This window comes from Aplysia californica, unplaced genomic scaffold (assembly GCF_000002075.1).
Source record: "Aplysia californica isolate F4 #8 unplaced genomic scaffold, AplCal3.0 scaffold00170, whole genome shotgun sequence".
In the NCBI taxonomy this organism is placed as follows: Eukaryota; Metazoa; Mollusca; class Gastropoda; order Aplysiida; family Aplysiidae; genus Aplysia; species Aplysia californica.
The window spans coordinates 1203141-1225980 of NW_004797440.1; the positions used below are offsets into that span (position 1 = coordinate 1203141).

The window sequence follows — 22840 nt, forward strand, 5'->3', positions numbered from 1 at the left end:
TACTACATCTCGTAATGAGTATGAGCGTCATTGTCAAAATGTATATTTAACTGGTGTGCACAGGAACTGAAGCAAATCTAGACTTTTTCTCAGAATATATGAACTTTGAACACAAAGCTTTTAAAAGTTTGTCAATAATCAGGGATTGATCATAATAGTAACCATTCTCGCCCGTTGACAAAAAATACCCACTATTTGGCAATTCTAAACAAATCTGGGAGCTAGACCTACTTTCATTTCAGTGCTGTTACTTCCGCCTGATAGTGAAACTCTGTTTTCAAGACACTTCCAGTAGGCACACAAGCTTTTAAGTTTAACTTTCAACTCTGAAGTCAAGTTGATCTGTTATGATTGAACGCAGAATTTATCATGAAAATATCATAAAGCCTTGACCTACTAAAAAGCTGCTCACTGCGTTGTGAAATGGTAATTCTTAAGAGGTATAGCCTTCAAAACAGTTTGTTTTGGCTCCTTCCAAGACCAAGTCCAACAAGTCGTGAAAGAGTTTCTGGACTTGTCAGATTGAACAGACGTAGAGTTAGATCTACAGTTTCAAGCATACGGAGTTGGTCAGCCTGGCCTAATGGAGAGTATAAGCCTGGCGTCTATGGAAAGAGATGGTACCTTGGTATGTCGACTCTACTCTAGACGAGTCTATCATTTTAGTCAATTGAAAATTATAGATCTAGAATCTAGTGATTATTCGGCGCTTTTTCGGTAGTTCCCACCCCACAATTGTTATTCGCGGGTTTTGGACCCAAGTGTAGGGGGGTTTCAGGGGGGCACGCCCCCCTGATTTTACCATAATTTGATGTTTTGCAGTTGTTAGGTTTGACATCTTTTAGCCCCCCACGCATCAAACGTATAGATAGACTATATAGATCTAGATCTAGTATCGAAGTGGCTACGGTTAAGTACGGCTAGTCTGAGAGTCTAGCCGTACTTAAGTACGGCTAGACTGCCAGTCTAGCCGTACTTAGATCTAGGTTTGGCCCAATCGACTCAAGCCTGTTAAGTACACAGGTCTCATTAGATCTAGATCATCATCAAGTAATTATTCAGGTTCAAATACATGCAAGTCAGTAAGGCACCTTTTGGTTTTGTCTGAAATACAAATACTTTAGGCATTGCAAACTAAAAATTTCATTTACAATTCAGCCATCAATATTAAGTACGGCTAGCCTGACAGTCTAGCCGTCCTTAAGTACGGCTAGCCTGGCTGTCTACCCGTACTTAAGTACGGCTAGACAAGAAGTCTAGCCGTACTTAAGTACGGCTAGTCTGAGAGTCTAGCCGTACTTAATAAGTACGGCTAGACTGTGAGTGATATTAAAGCATCGCGAAGTTTCATCGAGAAGCCTACGCCCGCCATCTTGAAAATGAAAGGATAGGCTGCAACCGGAAACGGAAAACCATCTAAAAAATTTTAAAATACGAAAGCCGGGGGAGGGGCAGAATAGTGACCAAATTGTTGGTACCGCGGGGGTGAAATAACAACTTCCTTATGTGATAGTGTTGATTAGACATGTCATGTATGCTTGTTACCGCTAACATATGATTTACTCCTTGGAATTAACAGTGCCTTGGTCTTAGCTTAATGATGATGACGAGAACATGTTTATTAGTTCCTAGTTTATTAATTCTGATAGTTGAATTTAAAGTTACAGAATTCCTCACTCATGGCATTATAACATAATGTGGCAACCCCCCGCTCCTTACTACATTCAACTGCTTGTTAGAGCTGACAGAGATCAGAAAGCAGGTACTGTAGGCACTGTAGGTGTATAGCCTAAGAGTCAGAAAAATACAACAATTTTCCAAATGACAATTATTTATTCAGACTTGGTGAATTCACATTTAAATACATATTTAAGTAGGAATAGATCATCTGTTGTTTGTAATAACTGTTGGGGGGTTGTTGTTTTTGTTTTTGTTTTTGTTGTTGTATTTGTTTTTGCTTTGTTAAAATGTTTCTTTGGGGGGGTTGGTGAGGGGGGGGGTGGTTTGTCTGGTGTCCTGATTTTGGTGTCGATATTTGTAGGTTACGTAAAAATGTATTGGCATGGAGCAAATTGATATCAAGAAAAAAACAAACAAGAAAATTACAACTAGAAAAAGAATTATTTAGTTGGTGATGATGATGATGACCTGTGATAACTGTTGTTTTCTGTAATTCAGTTCTCATTGTCATTTTGGACAAAAATAGATGCTTCATTTTCGGACTTTTATTTCTTAGCTTGTGTGACTACAGTCGATCTCATAGGGGCACGCCATTTATATATTTGATTTGCTCTACTGCGCCTTTTCTGGAAGTGCTACTGTCGCTCAGTAGAAACATAGTAGTCACACAGGATAGTGAATGACACTTTGAGCATTAAGGACAGGGAGACATTTCTATTGTAAATTTCTTTATGAAAATACAAAATGACAGTAAGAGAATAGAATTACAGAAAACACTTGAAACAGTAGTTATTAGGGAACCCTACCTGAATCCACCAAGTCTGAATATAATGTTATCATCTGGAAAACGTAGTGAAAATTTCGTAAGACTTTCGGACATGATTTGGTTTCTGAAGAGACAGCAATGATTATAGTACAGTAGTCTCTACCTAAGAACCCACCGCTTATGATCCTGGTTAACCACTAAAAGTTTTGCTTCTTTAATTTGTCATCCTGAACTACAGGCAAATCTATCTTGCAAAGAAATTCTTAGAAATAATGCATCCTTTCCTGTGGATGGAACATTGGTAGTGTTATTATAAGATGTGTTGCCTGTGTCCTAATTTGCTCATTATTGACTCTCCTGCACTGTATCCATCCATTCGTCATCTAAACAAGTCATCTTGCCCAAGTTGGAAATCTGTCAGATGTTGAAGCTTTTCCAAGCTCTCTTCTGACTCTGTTCTAGACTGGTTTGACAGCAGTCATTGTTTGGAATCCTTAGGTGGCTTTTATATATATCAATTCAAAAGCAACATTATGGAGACATTATATTATGATACAAAATTGAGTTTATTGAAATAATGATGCTGGTAAAAAAAAATGCTGAAAATCTTGTGCTTTCAACTTTCAGTGCTAGTGTTGGGGTGAGGGAAATAATGTGACACTGGCAGGATTACTTAATGCTGATTACAAGCACATTACAAGAACTGTTTAAGACTACCTTCTTTCTCCCCCCCCCACCCACCTCTTCTTTTTTTTTACAGGTTTCTTCTCTTTTGGTCTCCTAGGAAGTGGGTGAGCTTTATGTAACATGGTTGTTTTTTATTTTACAAATTGTCTTATCACTCATACTCCTAATTTATTTCTTCAGATATAATGGTTTGTTTTCTAACTTAATTATTTGATAACAATTTTTACGGTCAGAGACTCATCTTTTGTCAGTGCATTTCAGTAGAAAGTGTTGCTCAGGTCACAAAACAAGATCATTCAATTTGAACATTTCTTTCCAAAAGGATTTGACTTGATAGTTGAGTGATGAGAATAATGTAGGAATTCACTTGTAAAATAAGATATAGATAAGATAATACTGTATTTTCCTAGAGGGAAATTTTTCTTGGCTGTACAAGACCGTTGCAGGTATATACAGAAAAGTCTGACAGGAAGCTGAATAATTGTAATATATTGCTTGAGGAGATAGAAAACTGCATGTTCCTTTTGATCAAATTAGATTTCTTGGAAATACACTTGAAATTTAAGAGACAGGTCCAAATGTGTCACAATACGGTGAAATCAGGTGCTCGTCATTTTGGGGGCATATGAAGTCATTGTTATAATCTTAAAGTTTGTTCATTTGTCCTTATTTTGATTTTGAAAAGTACCCATCAATTTTGAATGGAAGTCAAGATATATTTGTAATTGCAGGAGGTAGGGGTCGCCTGGTGTCAGAGGTAAAATTAACAGGGAAAAAAAGCCGCCAAAGGTTCATGATTTTCAAAGCTTGGGTGTCTTTGGAAATTGTAAATTTATTTTTTTGTGCCTTTGATCAGCATTTTACAGTAAAATCCACAAAGAAATGTATTTTAGAATGAACGTATCATGAAAAGTGAAAAGAGCCCCCGACCCAAAAAATTGATTGAAATTACCCAACTGGCAAAAAAATATTGGTTTCTTTGATTTCATTATGACGAGCACCTGATTTGACCATGATGCCTCTCAAATAACCAGCAAGTAAATTAGATTCTCTGACATTTATTACTTTGATGCCCTAATAGCAAAGTGGTGTTAATCAGGTCTTGGTTCCTGTTGTTTTGTCATCAACAGAGGAAGCCTCCTATTGCTTATGCAAAATCTTTCTTTGCACCAGTCTGCAGTAGTAGAACCTGAAAACTGTAGATACAGAAAATGGAGAGCTCAACTGGGCAAAATGTTTCAGCCCACTGAACCTGTTGCTGCATTTACAGACTTCGAGGAATGGTTCACTTTTCAATATGTGTCATTTACATCAGGTTAGTACAATGGTAACATTGTTTTTATTAAGTTAACCGGTGTGTTGGTGGTGTAGTGGTCAGCTTCTTACAAAGAATGTATGGAGATTCCCACCTGGAGAGATTCTTTTTCATCTAATATCACCATCTGTCTTCTGGGGTGTACTCTTGACAGGCAGGGTCAAATAGCTCGTATTGTAAATGATCTAAATTTTGCCGCTGAGGACATAAAGTATCGACAGTTGCAATTTTAAAATTAAGAATTCTGTTCTTCATCTGCATCTGCCTCTTTTTTTTCCCCTTTTTCCATTGAGACCAAGATATTCTAGGCTTTTATTTTGATTTTCGTGTTTCAGGAACTGCATTTGTCTCTTCCTAATTGCTTTTATTAGTGACCATCCCACAGTGGCTTATTTTTCAGCATGACCTCATTTTGTCTGGGTTGAACAGGAAGGACGTTGAGAGAGCTTGCAGGTCACTTTCAGGATCAATGAGACTAATTTTTGTTTCTTTTGAACACATAGAGACTTCTAGACACGTCTTGGGGTGAAATGGACAAGCTTGTAATGAAATGTGAAAGCAGGGTGATGTCGCTGTCTCAAAATGATAAATTAGTAGGCTAGATAGATGACTGTGAATAGTTTATTGTAGTGATCCTCTGCATGCACCTAAACGGTGGTGTTTAAATATAGGGCCTTAATAAAGAGACTCATTTATTGCTGGTTCAAGATTTTTTAAAAAATTGTTTGATCTCTGACTTATGGTCGTACCATGCAAAGTTACGCTCACATTTTTAACTCAGAAAGACAAAAGTTAAGAGGCTTTAACCTTATCGTGTTGAGTCTTTGGGACGATGGTGCTGTTATTACAGTGAGATGTCTTTGGTGGGAGGGGGGAGGTTTCAACTGCAGTGTAACAAAAACTATATATTGATGTACTTTTCTTTACCGTAAAACTCATAATTTGCTTAATTCTTTTACCTTTATAGCAAGAGATGTTCCTTGGGGAGATGAGTCTGAGGCTGGTCAGGAAAAACACTTTTTGGGTAAGACAGTATTCTTTATCTCTGATCTCTTAAACTTATTAGTTCAGGGGGGGGGGGGCTGTTTTGTTTTTTCAAGAGGAGGGTAAAAATCTTGTTTCTATTTTGTATCATGGTTTTACAATTAATAAAGTTTTAGTAAGAATCCTTTCTTCAGATTTTGCTAAGTTCTAATTTTTTAAATTTTTTTTTCTCCGTCTTTTACCTTTGGTGTTTTTATTTATTTTTATTTTTTTAGCTAACACTTCAAAGAGACTACTTTAGAATTCCTTGGGTGCTGGTTTTCTTGTATTGTGTCTCATGTATTTCACTGTACACGTTTATGGGTTTACATTATTTAGCATCTTTTCATTTTGGTGATGATGATTTGCTGAAAAAGTTTTCGCTTCTGTCAGTTGTGTTATTTAAAATATAGATTGCTTTATTGGTATGAATCAAAAAGATATTTCATACTTCTTTTGTGTATTAAAACTTCACTTTGAACATTTGCTAATGAATAAAGGGTTCCTCAAATCAGCTCTGAGAGAGAATTTTTTTTCTCCTTAGGGTGGCTGTTTCCATGGGAGCTATCCAAAAGCGACAATCCATGGGTGCTTCTGCAGTTGACAAAGTCCACCAACTTCTGGATCAGACAGATGGGCGTGGCATCCCTTGCTAGTAAACTTCACTGGGAAGGTAAATATGTTGCTAAGTTGTATACGTTCTTTACATTCATTTAATGTGGCATGTTAGTCTGTATTAAGTATCAGGGTTGTGCCCGATTTTTTTTTTTCTCAGGCTTTTTCAAACCTTTGATCTCATAGTAAATAGTATCAAATACCTTAAAGGGGGGGGGGTTCAGATAAGGAGAAAACACTCAGAGGTCCCAAATGTGTACTGCACACCTTAAAGGCACTTAAACTTAAAGAATTTATAGTGGAAGCTGGTCTGTACTAAGTTGAGGCAAAATGGCAAAATTCAAAATTAGTTACAACCCGAAAAAAAAGTATATATGGTCAAGAGGCCCTTTGAAAATGGCATGCTATTGCTTGAAAGAGTGAGAGGCACTATATCTTAGTCAGAAACATGATCATTGATATGTGAACATCAGTTGTACTGCATGTTCAAAAAGTTCCCCTCTGGGAAAAGAATGGACACTTTATCTCTGCAGCTGATTGGATGCTTTTATTTGTGAGACACTCGTTTCAATGGGTTTCGTTATTTCTCTCTGACAACTCTTTTTTTATTCAGGTGATTGATGTGCTTGAATTTTTTTTTCGGCTGTCATTTTGTTGCACCAAACATGTTTTGAAATGAGAGCTGATGGTATAGGATAATTGTCAAAAATGTCTAAAACGGCCACCCATTGTCAAGGAGAAAAGTAATTGTCTTAGACAGAACTTCTTAAACAGTGTTATTTTAATGTTTTGAAAAATACCCAAGGGAGGAAATGGGAAGTGGCCATTTGTACAGGTGATTTTCTTATACTGGTGGCCAATAGAGCAGGTGAGACTGTATATCAAAATATTTTTTGTAGTATTGTGCCAGTAAACAGACTTTTATTATCAGTGAAGGTACTTGTGGTTCCAATCCTTGCTTGTATTGTTGCAGACTACAAGTACAGAGGTATTGCTCAAGCTTGCGAGCCTCGCACAACGGTCGCCCTGGCTCGATACCCTTCCGCTAAGGATGCTTTCTTTCTTCCTCCACCAAGACTTCATGACTCACAGGTGAAACTTAGAGTTACACAAGTATAGAAAGGGCCAGACTCTGCCTAAGTGAAAGCCAAGAACAGACCCTGGAGAGTTTTGTTAGACTGCTTCTATGTTTTAAAGTTGTATAAAGCTGTTGTTGAAGGTATTAGGTTTTTGTGGTGTATTCACTGAGCTAGCTCTGTCCAAGGTTTTCAATATTCCATGCTTCCATTCAATATGTATTTGCTGTGTTTGCCATGTATTGGGATCCATTTTTTTTTTCTTTTATCAAAGAAAGATAATGGGTCTTTTTGTCAAAGAAAGCTGATTGGTCGATAGTGTAAATCTTTTTGCCTTCTTCTCTACATTGGTGATTGCAGAAACCACAAATTTTTAAAATCCTTCTTCTTCTTTTTCTTCTTCTTCTCCTCCTCCTCCTCCTCCTCCTCCTCCTCCTCTTGTCCTCCTCCTCCTTCTCCTCCTCCTCCTCCTCTTCTCTTCTATTTCTGTTAGATAAGTAGTTTTAGCAAAAGCAGTCAGAACTAAGCGTTGAAGAAAAATATGACAGAAATTATTTGCCTCTGAGGAAGGGTGTTGTGTTGTAAAGTGGTAAGCTCAGTAAAGTTAAAGAAAAAGAGAATGAAGAGATGTCCTAAGAAGCAATAGAATCCCTTCACCAGTTATGCGCAGGATTTCACTTGGCATAATGTGTAATACATTCTCTCTTTCCTTGCCCATCTCTAGTTGAGTGGTGCTGTCTACTAGACAACGGTATCTTCCTTCTCATCAGTTGTAGTACAGAAAGAGTCAATTGAAAGATGCATCTGGGCTGATTTTTTTTCTTTTTCATACATTTTCCTTACAGCGCGATGTCCTGTTGGACTTGAAGCATCAGCTGTCTCAACTACCAGTACCAAACTTTGCATCTAGTATTTCTTACTTCCGCACCATTGCCTTAGACCCAGAAATTATGTTTCAGGTATGTGTTGTAGTTGACTACAATGCTGCTTATTATTATTATTAGTGTTATTATCATTATGGCTATTATATATATATATTCATCTGTTGAAGTGAAGAACAGTTTATCATTTTGTAGAATATTGACTAGCATTATTATGGTTTCATTTCATATAAATGAGTCTCTTTCATGAGAAGTCCTAAGAGAGATGTTCTGTGAATTTTAATAACTAGTTATTGTCAAATGATTAACCCTCTATTGTCAGGTTGCAAAAGATTGTTTTCAAGAAAGAAAAATTTTAAGGAGTGAGGAAAAAACTGTTTCATTCTTTTAAAATTCATAAGTAGGCCCAAATGTGCACATATAATTTCGGCATATCAAAGAAGAACATCGTAAATGTCTCAAAGACATAGACATTTGTCTAAAGAGGTATGTGTATGTAGACCGGACACCGCACCATGTGGCCATACAGGTGGTCATAAAGTGCTCATAAATTATGCTGTTAAGGAGAGCATACTTTTTTTTATTCATATGAACACCTGTGATTTAACAGTCTGCAAACAATGGACTTTATCTTTTCTCACTTTTTTCAACTTTAAGAACTTTGAATTTCAACAAAATATTTCTTGGGCGTATGGAATGGTTACCATAGATTGAGAAATTGTAATTTAAAAAATTTTCAACTTTTTTTGCTTGTAATGTTTAACAGCTGACCAATGTTATGCATTTATTCATCAGAGAGACCCAGTGACTATGGACATGGATGTGATCACTCACATGTATACCTTGCCTGGAGAAGATGAAAAGAAGAGGGAAAGAAAATTGACATTTTGTTTAGAAGCTGTTCTAGCTTACACTGCTGTGAGTAAAAATTTTGGATAAGTATGTTGTCATTAAAGGGCACACAAGGCATTAAAGAAGACACACTCTCAAATCTATGAAGATTTGGATGTTCTATCCAACACTTTCTTAAATTATTCCTCAAAGAAAAACTAAGTTGTCCCCCCTTTGATTCCATAAGCAGTGAGACTCTGTTATAACAAAATGTTGTGCTTTAAATGTTAACTTTGGTTATTGCAAAGTTTGGCTCAATACAACATTTTTAAAAAATTAATTAAGGTTCCACATTTCTTTTTCCATGGATTATTATTACACCTCTGAATTGTCTCTGTCCGTCACAGCACTTTCCATACTCTTCATCATCAAAGCTTATTTATGTGGGTGGTTGGTGGGTGCTCTGGTGTGGTTTGCTCCTTCTTTCCTATCGAACTTTTATTGTCCTGATCTCTCCTCCTTCTTTTTTGTGTTTGTTACTCTCTCTTGTAACACCTCTAATCTTCTGCACTTATATGACCTATTGTGTTGCAAGTGCCGTAAAACTCATACTAAATCTGAAAACTAATGCTTATTTATATAGAGACAATTTTTCTCCTGCCTTTGTTCAGGTCCAGGAGTATGCCCTACAGTTTGTGGAGAATCATGGCCTGTCTGTTCTTCAACGTCTTCAGCAAGTAATCACCGACTCCTGGGTACAGATTTACATCGCTTCCATCCTTGCCAATTTGTCACAGTGTCCCTCTCTCCTTGATATTATTGTCCAGACAGGTGAGGAGACAAAAATCATTTTCGTTCATGTCATAAATCATATCCTTTTTGTCATACTCCTCACATCTGCTATTTTCCACTTAATCTGTGTGGTACTTGGGAAACATGAGATGGAAGTTCACAGACTTACATCTCATCTGATTAAAGGTTTTATTATCCTTTCATTGGCCAGCCTATTTTTATCTATTATGTTACATGATCTCTCACCTCTCAAACACTGAGCGTTATGTGTTACATTTTCATAGGATACTCTATACTCAAGGTTTCCCTTTGCGTGTGTTAGTCCATTAAACTTATTGACCAAATAATGGCCCTTCTGACGTATTGTAACATCTCTTCTGTCCATCGGATTTTTGCTCTTTTAACCAAATTTAGCTTGGAATCGGAGGAGAATAAATCCACAAGTAGCAGTTATCTTTTCAAAGTTTGCACACAAACTATCGATCAAATGTCTTTACATATGTGAAAGCACAAATCAGCTTAAAACTGTGCAGTTGTGTTATAAATGAAGAAAGACACACTTATAGAATCAAGACTGAAAATAAGGTTGAACCGAGTTCCTGCTTCCCAATAAAGCACAGAGAGAGAGAGAGAGAGAGAGAGTAACAAAGATAAATAGAGGGAATTGACGTGGTTAATTAATTGCATTAGTTCTTGGATTATGTCCCATCTGCTGCAGTAATTTTAGAATGATGTGAAATCATATAACATAAAAACAAGTTTGTGAGAAGAGCTAAATGGAGATACACTTCTTGTTTGTGCAGTAAATGTTAAAAAGTCAAAGCTATGGTATCAAATCTCAGTTTTCAAGTCCAATATTTGGATGTACGCTTTAGAATGCATAAACTCTTTAAAAAAGGATAGATCTCCGTAGAAAAGGCAGGATAACTGGAAGATAAGGTTGTAGGAGTTGGGAGTCTCTTTGGCAAGACTTAAACTGTGCCATGACTGTGTATTTAAAAACACAGACTATGCTTGAACTAAAGTGAGAGAAACAGTGTAAGAAGCTGACTGTGGAATGTGTTTCACCTTTCTAGATTCAGCAGTTCTAGTTTCGGCCAAACTTTAAAAATGGCGTTTGTCAGATTTTTTTCGTCAAACTGTAAATTTATTTCACTATGTGTGGGATGCTATTTTTCAGAGTTAATGTACAAAGAACGTGAGCAAGGATTGTTCTAAGAAAAATTCTGCTGCAGAAACAAAACAAAATGTCTTCTCTGTATGTGTGTGGTGATGTGTTTGTGTGTGTGTGTGAGTGTGTGTTCAGGAGAGGTTATATGTTAACATATCCTGTTTATGCAATCTTAGGTAATAGTTACAAGTGAAGCATGACAGAAGGGGATGCCAGGTATGACAAAGTCACTCTTTAAACCCAACTCCCCAGGCTGGGTGTACATTCTCCGCCAGTGGGCAGCCTCAGAGGATGCATTTCTCTCTCTTCTGGCTTTGACCACTCTGGCCAACTTGGACCAGGACTGGACCTCTCATGACTTTTTCCAGGACATGATTTTGATACATCCAACGCAGAGGAACAGGTAGTTTGCATATAAATTTTAATGCTATTTTTTTGGCCTTGATTTGGATAGGAAATTTGTTGAAAACGTGGTCTTTCTGACTTTTGCTTCGCTGCAATGTGACGGGATATACTTGGATGTAAAACCTTTGTGGTTTTCAAGGCAATGAGTTTTTGTCTTCAAGTCCTCACATTATAAAGCCTTGTTGTGGTAGTTAACAGCTTTGACAGATGATTACCTTGATACTCCTGTCTTTTCCTAATTTGCCTTTCCTATTATTAGCATTGTGGCCAATATTGTATGAAAATGCAAGACTGCGGTTTTTGATAGGATTCCTAGTAGGGTAATTGCAAGGCAGTTCATTGTTATGAATTTATAATATGGTAATCATAGTTCCTTAGTCAATGTCTGATAATGACCTATGAATAGCGACATAGAAGATATAAGGATTAAGATGACTTGTGGTTTCTTCTTTGGTCAATGAAACTAATTCTGGCAAAGAAGAGTTTACCACATTTTGAGCGTTTGAAAGCTTCATCTTTCATCTTGTGGTTGTGTGCAGCTTGTACGCTTCTCTTTTGGGTTTATCTTTTCTTATGAACGTCTTAAGTGGAACTATGGGATAGTTGGGTTTTTTTTAACATTTCCTTTTTGGTAGATGGAAATATCCCTTTAAAAAAATAGTCACTTAGATCCAGGGTATTTTTGCAATTAGTGAATGCTCTAATGATCTTTATGTTTAACGTTTTTTGCACTCAGTAAACCAGCAAAAGCAGACATTGTGTTTGTGCATGGACTGAGAGGTGGTGCAGTAAGAACATGGCGTCAAAAGGATAATGATGAAGGAATCACTTCACAATGTTGGCCTAAGGTACTTTGTTTTGAATATATAAATAAATGAAATAAAAATTAATGAACAGCTTTCATATAGCATATGTATTCCCATTAAACAGCATGCTCTATGCTCTTTACAACCATTATTTTCCCCAGCAGACCCTAGAACACTCAGAAACATTCTCAGCTTCCCGAGAAGCAAACACTAATAAACTGACAAGATTTTTCATTCACTGTCTATAGCCAGGAACCTATTGATTACCTCTGAGGTAAATTGGGGAAAATTTGTTTTATGTGTCTTTCCCAAGGACACAACATCGGGCCCTGATGGGGTTCAGACTCACAACCTTTTAGTTGTAAGCTCAAATCCCTAACCAGTAGACCACTGATGTTACATTCTTTACAAAGTTTACAGTAAAAGTATTTAATCCATTGTCTCCAAGTGGTCAGTGGTACCGCCAGTAAGCTGGTCCTGTTTTGCCAAGTGGCCAGTGTCACCGGCGGATAAGAATGTGATATTTTACTTTAAAATAAACACAAAAAAAGACTCAGTTTGCTCAAAGAGTGACTAATATTCCACAGACGTTAAATCTTCTCTTAGAAGGGTCTATTCAATTGATTTCTTGATAGTTTGAATGAGAAGAGTAGTTTTTCAATCGTGCATTATTTCAGTGTGTGGCTGTATGGTAACAGTTTCAAAGCTCAGCTGATTGCTTAAGAATAGCTGAAATTTTGTGAATCATAATTTTTTACAATGAAAAATGACATGCATATATTCTGAAAAGAATGTACATTGAATAAATCACTCATTAGAAAACAGCTCCTTGGTAATTTATATTTTGTACTTTGTTGTCATTCGCAAATTTGACATATTTTTTTGCACTGAATGTTTTCGGTCCAGTTTGTTGTTATCGCCTTGAATTACAATTTGATTGATATTGTGGCCCAGCAGTTAACATAGTTTGATTTTTCATTCATATCCTTTTCTAATGAAGTATGAAACACTGTTGTTGCTTAAATTAGTGAGAAATTATAGCCCACTATGTAAGTGACCCTGTGCTCTATTTTGACTGACCAAAATTTAAAATTATCCAAGCGTGGAATGAAATTTTAGAGTCAAAGGGCTAATGCATCTAACAGTCCTCTCTATCAACTGTCAGGGACTTGAAAGAGTAAGACAGACAGGAACATTTTATGGCATAATTAGACCTAAATGTTGTTGCATATATTTACTTTTTTGTGTTTGCTGCTCTCTAGCAACAACTCTGATCTTCAATATTTTTATGACCTAATTGTGTTGCAAGTGCCGTAACACTCTTATTAAAACTGATGTACACCTTAAGCTGAATAAATTGTCTTGTTTATGAATGTATGAAGTGGATGAAGATTTCTGCTGTTCAGGTGATATGTGGAACTTATACCTTTGTTTCATTTTCAATTCAACTTCTTTTAAGAAATAGAACAATAGATAACTCTTTCCTCGTATCGAAGGACCTTTATAGAATAATCTGATTGTTTATAGCCCCTCTCGTGAGTTTGTCTTATATTTGGGTCACCTTTTGGCTTAATTTATTATTACCCTGCAAGATGTAGATGCCTGCACATTCCTTGTGAAGCCATGAATTTTAGATTTCCTCCTCCAGATATTCACATGCATATGCTGAAGGAGACATGTGACTGAGGAGCAATGATGGGAACCCATCTTTTTGTGACACCAAGGGGTTGTTGTTGTTTTTTGAGACAGTAGAAGCAACTGATGTTTACTGTAGGTGATAAATGAAGCCCATGTTGTTGTAAGTGAATTTGTGTTTGCTTTTTCAATTTTCTTCTTTTTTTTTTCTTGCTGATTAGGACTGGTTGGCTGCTGACTGCCCACACATTCGAATCCTCAGCATTGGGTACAATTCAAGTCTGCATCGCTGGGGGGACTATTGCCCTTTTGAACAAGACAAGTAAGAGAATGCTCTTTGTTAGTTTAGTGCTGTGATTTCTCCCAACTTGGAGGTAAATTTCTGAAGCTTAGGGGATAATAAATTTGATTACTCTGTATTTTGATAGGATTTTTTTTTCTTTCAGTCTGTATGTGGGCTTGAACAGTGTACTTATGCTCTACTTGTACCATATAATGAACTATTTCTTGCTCGTGATATGAACCCTGTTCCTTTTGCCTTTGTTCTCCGCTCCCTCTCTTGCAACCCCCTCCTCTTTTAAATGCAAATACTTTGACTTCCATTCAAGATATATGGAAATTTTTTTCATTAAAAACAAGGCAAATGAATAGGCTTTAAGCTTATACTAATACCTCCGTATACCAAAAAAATGACAAGTGCCTAATTCAACCTCATCCTGCCTTAATTTGCTTTTTGTTCTGAAAACCCTTCCCTACAATGTTAGGAAGTCATATTTTGGGACTAAATTAGGCAATGTAGGTTCATTTGTCCATATTCATAAGTATATTTTCTAAGTACTTTATCAAAGGAGTGGCTCTAATGTGCCCAGGTACCATAAATAACGTCAGCGAAAGAAGCCCCAATAGCCATGGGGACAATCCAAAATTGTGGTTGTTTTCTTTGTTTACAAGGCAACTGGTGCAAAACAATGAACACAAACATTTTGAGCATATTCTGTGGACTGAAACTGATACTGCATGTAAAAAGTATGTATTGCAGCTCAAGGAGATATATGACTAATTATTTTTTCACCAAAGGATGACTTTAATTAATTTGTTTCTTTGATTTTGATGGGGGGTTTTTTGTGTTTTTTCTCAGACGAACCCTCGAAGGTCGAGGACACGAGCTGATGAAAAAGCTAAAGCAAGCCGGTGTTGGCTCAAGACCCATAATCTGGGTTGGGCATTCTATGGGAGGTATGATTTTTGAAAGCTCCTTTTTATTTGACAGATTGGAAACTTTCAGGGATATGTGTGTTGTGCCTGATATAACGGCCCATATGTTGTCAGTTTTTAAAATTTGAATAAAAGTACTTTTATATGTATTTTTTCAATTCTGAATCAGCTGTTTGTTTTTGCTTTATTTTGAAAGTGCGCCCAAAAAATGTTTTGTAGACAAGCAGCTTTAAGTTAGATGCACTTGAATTGCTCCATATATTATACTGTTATATTATGAGCTGTATATCATATAAGGATATTGATTTGTAACTTGATTTGTTGCTGTGGAAAATGCTTGAATTTTTTTTCTCTTAATTTTTGTTGTTTTTGTTTTCCATGCAGGTCTCCTCATCAAACAAATACTTGCTCTGAGTGGAGAAGATCAAGAGTCGTCTGATCTGAAGTCCAATACCAAAGGCATTGTTATGTATAGTGTTCCCCACCACGGCTCTGCCATTGTGGACGCCATGATGTACGCAAAGTATTTACTCTTCCCATCTGTTGAAGTGCAAGAGCTCCTGACTAGTAAGTTGGTTTTAGTTAGGGTTAGTTTTAGTAAGGTTTTACTGCGCTCACTACTGCATAAGGTCTTATGAGTGCCAAATAAGAGTTAGGTCACATAGGTGCCAAAGATTACAGGTGTTACAAGAGAGTTACAAACTCAAAAAAGAAGGAGAGACAAGAATGATAGATGTTTGATAGGAAATAAGAAGCAAATCACTCTAGAGCACCCGCCAACCACCCACCTAGTAAGTTTGAACTCGGTAACAGACAAGTATCGTACAACGTCCAGGGACAATAGCTCTGTCATGTTTTACGCCCGCTTCTGTGCACAAAATTATGATGATGCACCTTTCTTGTTGGCTTTTATGTTGTGTGTCTTCTGTCAAATGACAGAATCAGAACTGCTGATAGCTTTTTAGAAAATTTTGGTTAAACATTCTTAGAACACCATTTTTAATTCTCAAAAACAGCACAAGTACAATCCTGGTCAACTGTGAAATGAAAATTGTATTCATGATTACAGAAAGTAAGCAACCTCAACCTGAGTTGAGTTTCCAGTGGTCATCAGTGACAATTTCCTTTAAATTGCTCTATTGATCATTACAATGCAAAACCATCTGTCATTGGCCCCTACGATGGTTGTTCTTCCACTGCAGTCATCGTGGAATTTTCAGGCTGAACCCTTTTTGTTCTGCTGCGAGTTTGACGGCTCGGGGACATTTCTTTGCGACCATTTCAACATCAAATTAGTTTTCAGGGGTTTACCCCCCTCGCGGATAAAAAGTGCTTTTAAAATAGATAACAATTTTGGTGGAAATGTTAGAAAGATAAAAATTAAGATTTAAAATTTTAAACCATCTGTTGATTTTGCTCAGTATTTTGAGAAGGGAATGTGTTTGACAAAATCCTGCATTTATGCAAATTGTGCTTTTACACAGCATTTATTCAGACTGGCTGGTGCGTGTACTGTTTTTTTTTTCAAAGAAAGAAATAGGTTCCATGTAAATCGTTTTGTTGTGACCCTGTTATTGCCTTCATGCATTAAAATCTTGAGTTTTATATTTTGACAGCCTCCCCCAGACTGAGCGACCTGCATGATCAGTTTCTCAACTTTATGACTACACACTCGGTGCCTCTGCTTAGTTTCGGGGAAAACGCAAAGACCGCTGTGGGAAGGCCTCTACCCAAGCTTTTAGTTGTCCCTCCAGGTTCTAGCGGTAAGTTTTGATAAAAACATGTGGGTAGTTGGCAGGTGCTCCGGTGTGGTTTTCTCCTTCTTTCCTGTCCAACATCTATCGTCCTTATCTCTCTTCCTTCTTTTTTGTATTTATTGTTACTCTCTTGTAACAACTCTGTTGTTGGGTACTTCTATGACCTTATTGTGTTGAAAGAGCGTTAAATCTCTTACTAAAACTAAACTAAGATGAAAACATAATATTTCATATTTTCTGTGCTTACGAAAGTCATACATTTCATATGTCTGTAACAGTATAGGCATTCAATACAGAGATGTATGCTTAAGACCTCTCTGAGTGACCTGGTTCTCATTAGTCTCTCCTTTTCTTTAGAAGGGGATTTCTATTGAAGAAAGGGGTGAAGAATAATATGAGGATAAATGGGATGACCTTCAGGTGTTTCAAAGCTTGAGATAGGATCATTTTGGTATATTCATACCCATTTCATTTATTAATCATATCAGTGGCCCTTCATCCAGTATTCTACAGATCTCGCCACACAATAAATTCTGTTGATTTGATACAGTGGAACTCCGATTCAACGAGGTCACCGGTCCTGACCAAAAATTTAGTTGAATCGGAGTGCTCGTTATAGCAAACATGAAGTTTTGTGTAGATAATTACAGGCACTGAGCAAGTAATGTATAAAGAGAAGTGACAAGTGGTGCCTGAAATGCCTGCATATTAGGAGCTGTGCAAAAAAAACGCATACGTTCTAATGCACGCCAGTGTCATCTCGATTGCTTGCCAAAAAGTTGGGTTGCTGTGTAGAGCCTAGCATACGGCAACTTTTGATTTCATAGACCAGCGCACAATTCATTACATTGATCTACGTCAAGACTGGCTTATCATTGTAATAATGATCAGTTGCCGCAGGGAAGAAGACTGACGAGTTTGTATCTGCGACGTTCCACGCCCAACACACACACCCACAGTCATATATGTGCAGGCCGCCCATCCGACCCAGACACAAGCACGTGCCAACAATGCGTGTGTTGATATGAAAGAAGGCCGCTGATTGGTTGCATGCAATCAACTAAGCGAATAATTGTTCACGATGCCGGTGCAATGGATGGTTTCCGGGAATAGATAAAGTTTGTTGTGGGAAAAAAATGAGCGAAGCCACGTCTGCAGGGGGCTGTTCACCCTAGAAGCGAACTCGTTGATTCCGAGCTTACTGATTTAAGTGTTCGTTGAGTCCAGATTATTCTTATTGATTTTAAAGAAGGGAGGGAAAAAAACAGGAATCCATGTCCTTTCGTTGAATCCGAGTTCTTGTTGAATCCGACTTCCACTGAAGTAAAGAAGAGAAATTATTCATATCTAATTCCATACTAGCTTTTCCCTTATGAAATCAGATTGAAGTCCCATTTGTTTAACATCCATTGTCCTTATATCTCCTCCTTTTTTGTGTTTGTTTCTCTCTTGGAACACCTTTGATCTTAGGCATTTGTGTGACCTAATTGTGTTGCAAGTGTCATAAAACTTTTACTAAAACAAAAACAAAAACAAAAAGTGTAGAAAATTAGGAAACCTGATGATTTTCTCTTGTCACAGACCCTGGTTTTGGCAAGTTTGTCAGTTTACCTGTCAACCACATCAACACATGCAAGCCTCACAGTGAAAACGACATCTCCTATCAGCTGACTGTGGCTTTCATCAAGGGTGTCATTGATAGGCTGGCGTAGCGGGTTGTGGTGTAGGAAATTGTTGACAAACTCAAAACACTGGTGCATTTTTCTGTAAAGGTCTGCATAGATGAAACATATAAGCATTGTCTTAATTGTCTGTCTTTGTTTCAACCCATGTGTCAAAGCTTTTTATGGTTTAAACCCTTTCAGTCTCAATTTTGATGATCGTCGAATTTGGGATTGACTCCCATTTTTGACGATAGCCGAAAATGCATTGCTTCTTTCACTAATAGAATTTTTATATCGGCTATTTAAAATAAACGAGAGTTCCCGTTCTTTGTTGGCCACAAGCTACCCTTCCATTTTAGCATGGTTTTCGAAGTGAAGGGTATGTTGGAGAAGAGTGCCATTTTCTTTTCCCAAAACTTTGGTATTCTGATGTTCTCTTCTGCATGTCTTCTAGAACCTCATGAGTTTGAGAGTATATGAGTGTTTATTGAAAAATTACACTTTTTATAAAAAGTTTGTTGAAAGTTGGCTTTTTTTATTTAGTAAAAATTCTTTTGATAAAAAAAAAATGAAATTACAGTGTAATAGAATATTAATTCCAGAGTAATAGTGACATTAGAAAATATGACCTGGAATGGAATAGTTGAAGGGTTTAATGACAAAGGTTTTCTTGACCCAATGTTTGTGAAACGTAGAGCTAAATTGAGAGCTCCAATTGGCTCACTGGATAAAGTGCATTTTGCTATGAACTATAAAAAGTGAATAGTGCGTTTTGCAAAAACACAAAAATTTGATCCTCATAAAAACATGGTTTGAGCACATTTTGTCACAAACAATCTACTATATTAGATAAAGTCATTAGTCAGGTCGCAAATGATAGAGATAACTCAGTTTTTGTTAAATCGACCTGGGGTGCATTTTGCCATGAAACCTTTCAATATGATACAATTTAAAGACCAAAAAACGAACGAAAATCTGAACGTGTGTGAGCCATTTTAGGAATTGGGCTGTTGATGAGTCAGTATTGGTCTTTTATTTAATTTTTTTTTTTCTATCTTGAAAAAATTATACTGATTTATACTGTGTTCTCTCGGTGTGTGAAATTTTATGGCAGCAGAAACTGTATTTGTAAATGCAATTCAATGTTTTGGCGAGGGTTCATTGTGCTTTCAATCTCAGTTTACTTTTTCAAACATTTACTTGGGCATGGATTCATCCCCCTGCTGTTTGTTCTTTAATCGTTTGTGTAGATTAAATTAGATTTGTAATGGGGATATATGGTTCTGACCTTGTATGGCTTTTTTGTGCCCATGCCCTTACATGTTGTTGAATCTATGGTTCTCGACAGCGGTTGTCGGTGTTGATTTGAAGAGTTATATATACTGAAAAAGAACATTGGCAGCTACTTTCTGCAGGATAAGATTTGTTCAAACTTTTAAATTCCGGTCTTGTCTTTTTATGCAAATTTAAATATTATTGGTATCTTACCAGAATGGCTTTTTAAATTGTAGCCTATGCAAATGGCACAGCGAGAATTATGCCCTTATGGCCGTACTCATCTTTGGTGCCCTTTTAGTCTGTTACTGTATTGAAAGGATTTTCGACAAAGGAAAAGAACATTTTTACATTGCACCAATCCAGCCCAGTTCATGGTATTGAGAATTGCTCTGTAAGACTCTTTGCCATGAGAAGAACTTGAAAGCAGAGTTGCTTTACTGTCTAGTTTAACTCTTTTTCAAAACTTTTTTCTTATTCATGACTCTATATATTTAAGAAATACATGAACAGATTCATAAAAAATACTTTTGTTCTTATTATGAAGTGACCAAATCTTTGAAAGAAAATGTCCCTCCATTGCAGTTATGTATGCTTGTTAAAGTTTATTGTTACAATATTTCCGTGAGGTTATTTTCTATATTAGATAAGAGATTTATTTATCGAACATATTACATATATTTTAATGACTTTTCCTCCCACTAATCCTGCATCTGCTTTTGTACTGCCTACTTTTACTGAATATTTAAGGTATTTGTCAACATGTTTATTTTTGTATATGGTAGGCTGCATCAAACAACTTTCGGATAAGGAAATGATGGTAGTCGAAAGAAAGAAAAGTTTCGAGTAATTGGCTTGTATAAGTTTTGGTGAAGTCTAAGACAGCCACCCATTGTCAAGAAGAAAAATAGCTGTCTTAGACATATGACCATGGTAGGCAGGACGGATCATAATGGGGGGAAGAAAACACAAAAAAGACATTCCCTTCAGAAATCCCAATTGGAGGTAGTTGCAGGCTTCCTACTGGCATAAGGCCCATACAAATTTATTTATTTTCTTTTGGGAGGAGATTAGAAAGGTGCAGCTGTTGTTAGTGTTGAATTCTATGAAGTGTATCAGACTAGAAGACAGTGTGCAAGGGTAAAACGGAATGAAATGAGTCCGATGAGAAAGCCTGAATGCATTGGTTAAATTTAAACAAACAGACAGGTTGCCACCACTCAGTGGACTAGCAACACTGCTGTCGCAAGTTCATGTTAACGTTCATTGTTATCAACTTAGTAAACAGAGCGACTTCTCATCTCGCTTATGATTTGTATATGGTTAGAGTTGTGGGTGGGGCTAATAGATCATGACGGTCCATATGCCTCCTAAACTAGCAGCTGTAACATTGTAACCAATTGGTCAACTTGGGTAAACAGTAGGCGGGACCTGCGCAATATGATCGGTTCATTCGCCGGAGGAAATAAAAATAACGACAGGTGAATGGATTATGACGGCTCATCCACAGGGTCAGGGGCCGATATATAATTTATGACAACGAGTCAGGTGATGAGGGATTTGCGTGGCCATCTTAGACAGATTTTTGGGCTGTTGGTTTATCAAATATAGTGGTCGCAGCCACATTGAACAGGTTATCGTTTTTCCCAGTGTCGTTATATGTAGAAAAAAACTCGGGAGGAGGGGGGGGAATGGAAAGTGACCATTTGTACAGGTGGCTGGCTTAGCAGTTTCAACTACATTAGTTGAAGTTTGCACGTATTTCTGCAAGTGATGGTTTCATGGTTTCTCTGGTTCTGCTTTTCCTTGATCTTTTGAACTAGAAAGAAAATACTTTTTTTGTTGTTGTTGATGCACATGTAATTGCTTATTAGTAATGACTGTCATTTTTCTTCAGACAAACTGTTGCTATAACAGATAAAACTTTTTATTTCTGTTTAACCATTTCTCTAGGCAAAATTTGTTTTGACGACATTGTTATTTTTGGTGAGGTGGGGTTTTTTTTTAAAGAAAGATTCTTGTGTATAGATGTACACACTTTGAATTGTATGTTTGTTTAGAGTTTCTAACAAGCGACTGTGCTCTTTGCTTAAAATAAACTGTGATATATACATGTAATACTATAATATTTTCTTTTCTGTGTCCCCTGACCATATTGGAAAGTGTGAAAGTGAAAGATGATTATTATGAAATTGACTTTTTTTTTTGTGCTTCTCTTTTCCACTGATCTTTGCCCCTAAATCATATTAATTTTAATGGAACCATGTTCAACACTGTTCAGTGTGTGTATTTAAGAATAGTGATTGCGTTTATAATTGTGTAGACCCTGGAACACGCAGAAACATTCTCAGCTTCCAGGGTAATATACAGTGCGAGAAGCTGACTAAGAGCTCAAAAGCTAACCAGCTGGCAAAATCTTTTGTTGTCTATGGTCGGTCGGGTATCCATTTTCACCTGGGCGATGTGAGAAAAATTTTCCTTTCCCATAGATACCATGCCAGGGCCTGTAATGGGGTTTGAACCTTTCAACTACAAGGCTGACAGCCTTAACAGTGGATCACTGATGCCTTTTTGTGATGCATCATGGTGAAATCAGGGGCTTATCAAAATAATGAAATCAATTAAACTGGCATTTTTCTAAGTGATTAAAAAAAAATTCTTTTTTAGCTCAGCACCTTTCAGTCCATTTAAAACACATTTCTGTGTTGATTTTTTTCTGAAAACCATTGGTTAAAGGCATAAAAAATGTAAATTTTCAATTTCCAAGGACTCTCAAGTTATGGAACTCACCAAACTTTGGTGGCCATTTTCTCGCTAATTTCATTGCTGAAACCAGGTGACCCCACCTCCTTGAATCCTCCAATCGCAAATATCTCGACTTCTATTCATGAAAAATTTGTTATTTTTTCGTCAAAAAGTAGACAAATGAACAAGCTTTAAGATCACATCTATAACTCATAACTCCATATATCCAAAAATAGACGAGCGCCAGATTCCACCACGTCGTGACACATTTAGTTTTGCTCTATCCCATTCTTTATTGAAATTAAATTGTTTAATTAAGGGAGATGCTTGTCTTTACAGTCCTATTTGAGAGGATAGTACAAGGAAAAACAGCCAAACATTTGCACCCAGATAGAAAATGAGAACGTAGATCTGTGGGTGGTTGGCGGGTGCTCTGGTGTGGTTTGCCCCTTCTTTCTTATCAACATCCATCGTCCGTATCTCCCCTTCTTCTTTTTTATG

The 22840-nt window shown here is 36.9% G+C and overlaps 1 protein-coding gene across 1 annotated transcript; it reads left to right on the forward strand.

Moving 5' to 3' along the window:
- Positions 1 to 486: 486 nt before the first annotated feature.
- Positions 487 to 21712, forward strand: LOC101862033 (protein SERAC1). Its single transcript, XM_005098022.3, has 16 exons — positions 487 to 628; positions 3207 to 3237; positions 4264 to 4448; positions 5416 to 5472; positions 6016 to 6144; positions 7060 to 7178; positions 8008 to 8121; positions 8839 to 8961; positions 9546 to 9705; positions 11090 to 11240; positions 11979 to 12090; positions 13905 to 14005; positions 14822 to 14919; positions 15283 to 15465; positions 16515 to 16661; positions 18237 to 21712. The coding sequence occupies exons 3-16, from the start codon at positions 4283 to 4285 to the stop codon at positions 18365 to 18367; spliced, it is 1791 nt and encodes a 596-aa protein (XP_005098079.1). The 5' UTR covers positions 487 to 628; positions 3207 to 3237; positions 4264 to 4282; the 3' UTR covers positions 18368 to 21712.
- The last annotated feature ends 1128 nt before the right edge of the window (positions 21713 to 22840 follow it).

Coding starts and splice junctions, on each gene's coding strand:
- LOC101862033 (XM_005098022.3), top strand. CDS start 4,283: ATGCAAAATCTTTCTTTGCACCAGTCTGCAGTAGTAGAACCTGAAAAC. Junction 14,920..15,282: donor GGTTGGGCATTCTATGGGAG/GTATGATTTTTG, acceptor TTTTCCATGCAG/GTCTCCTCATCAAACAAATA. Junction 16,662..18,236: donor TGTCCCTCCAGGTTCTAGCG/GTAAGTTTTGAT, acceptor CTCTTGTCACAG/ACCCTGGTTTTGGCAAGTTT.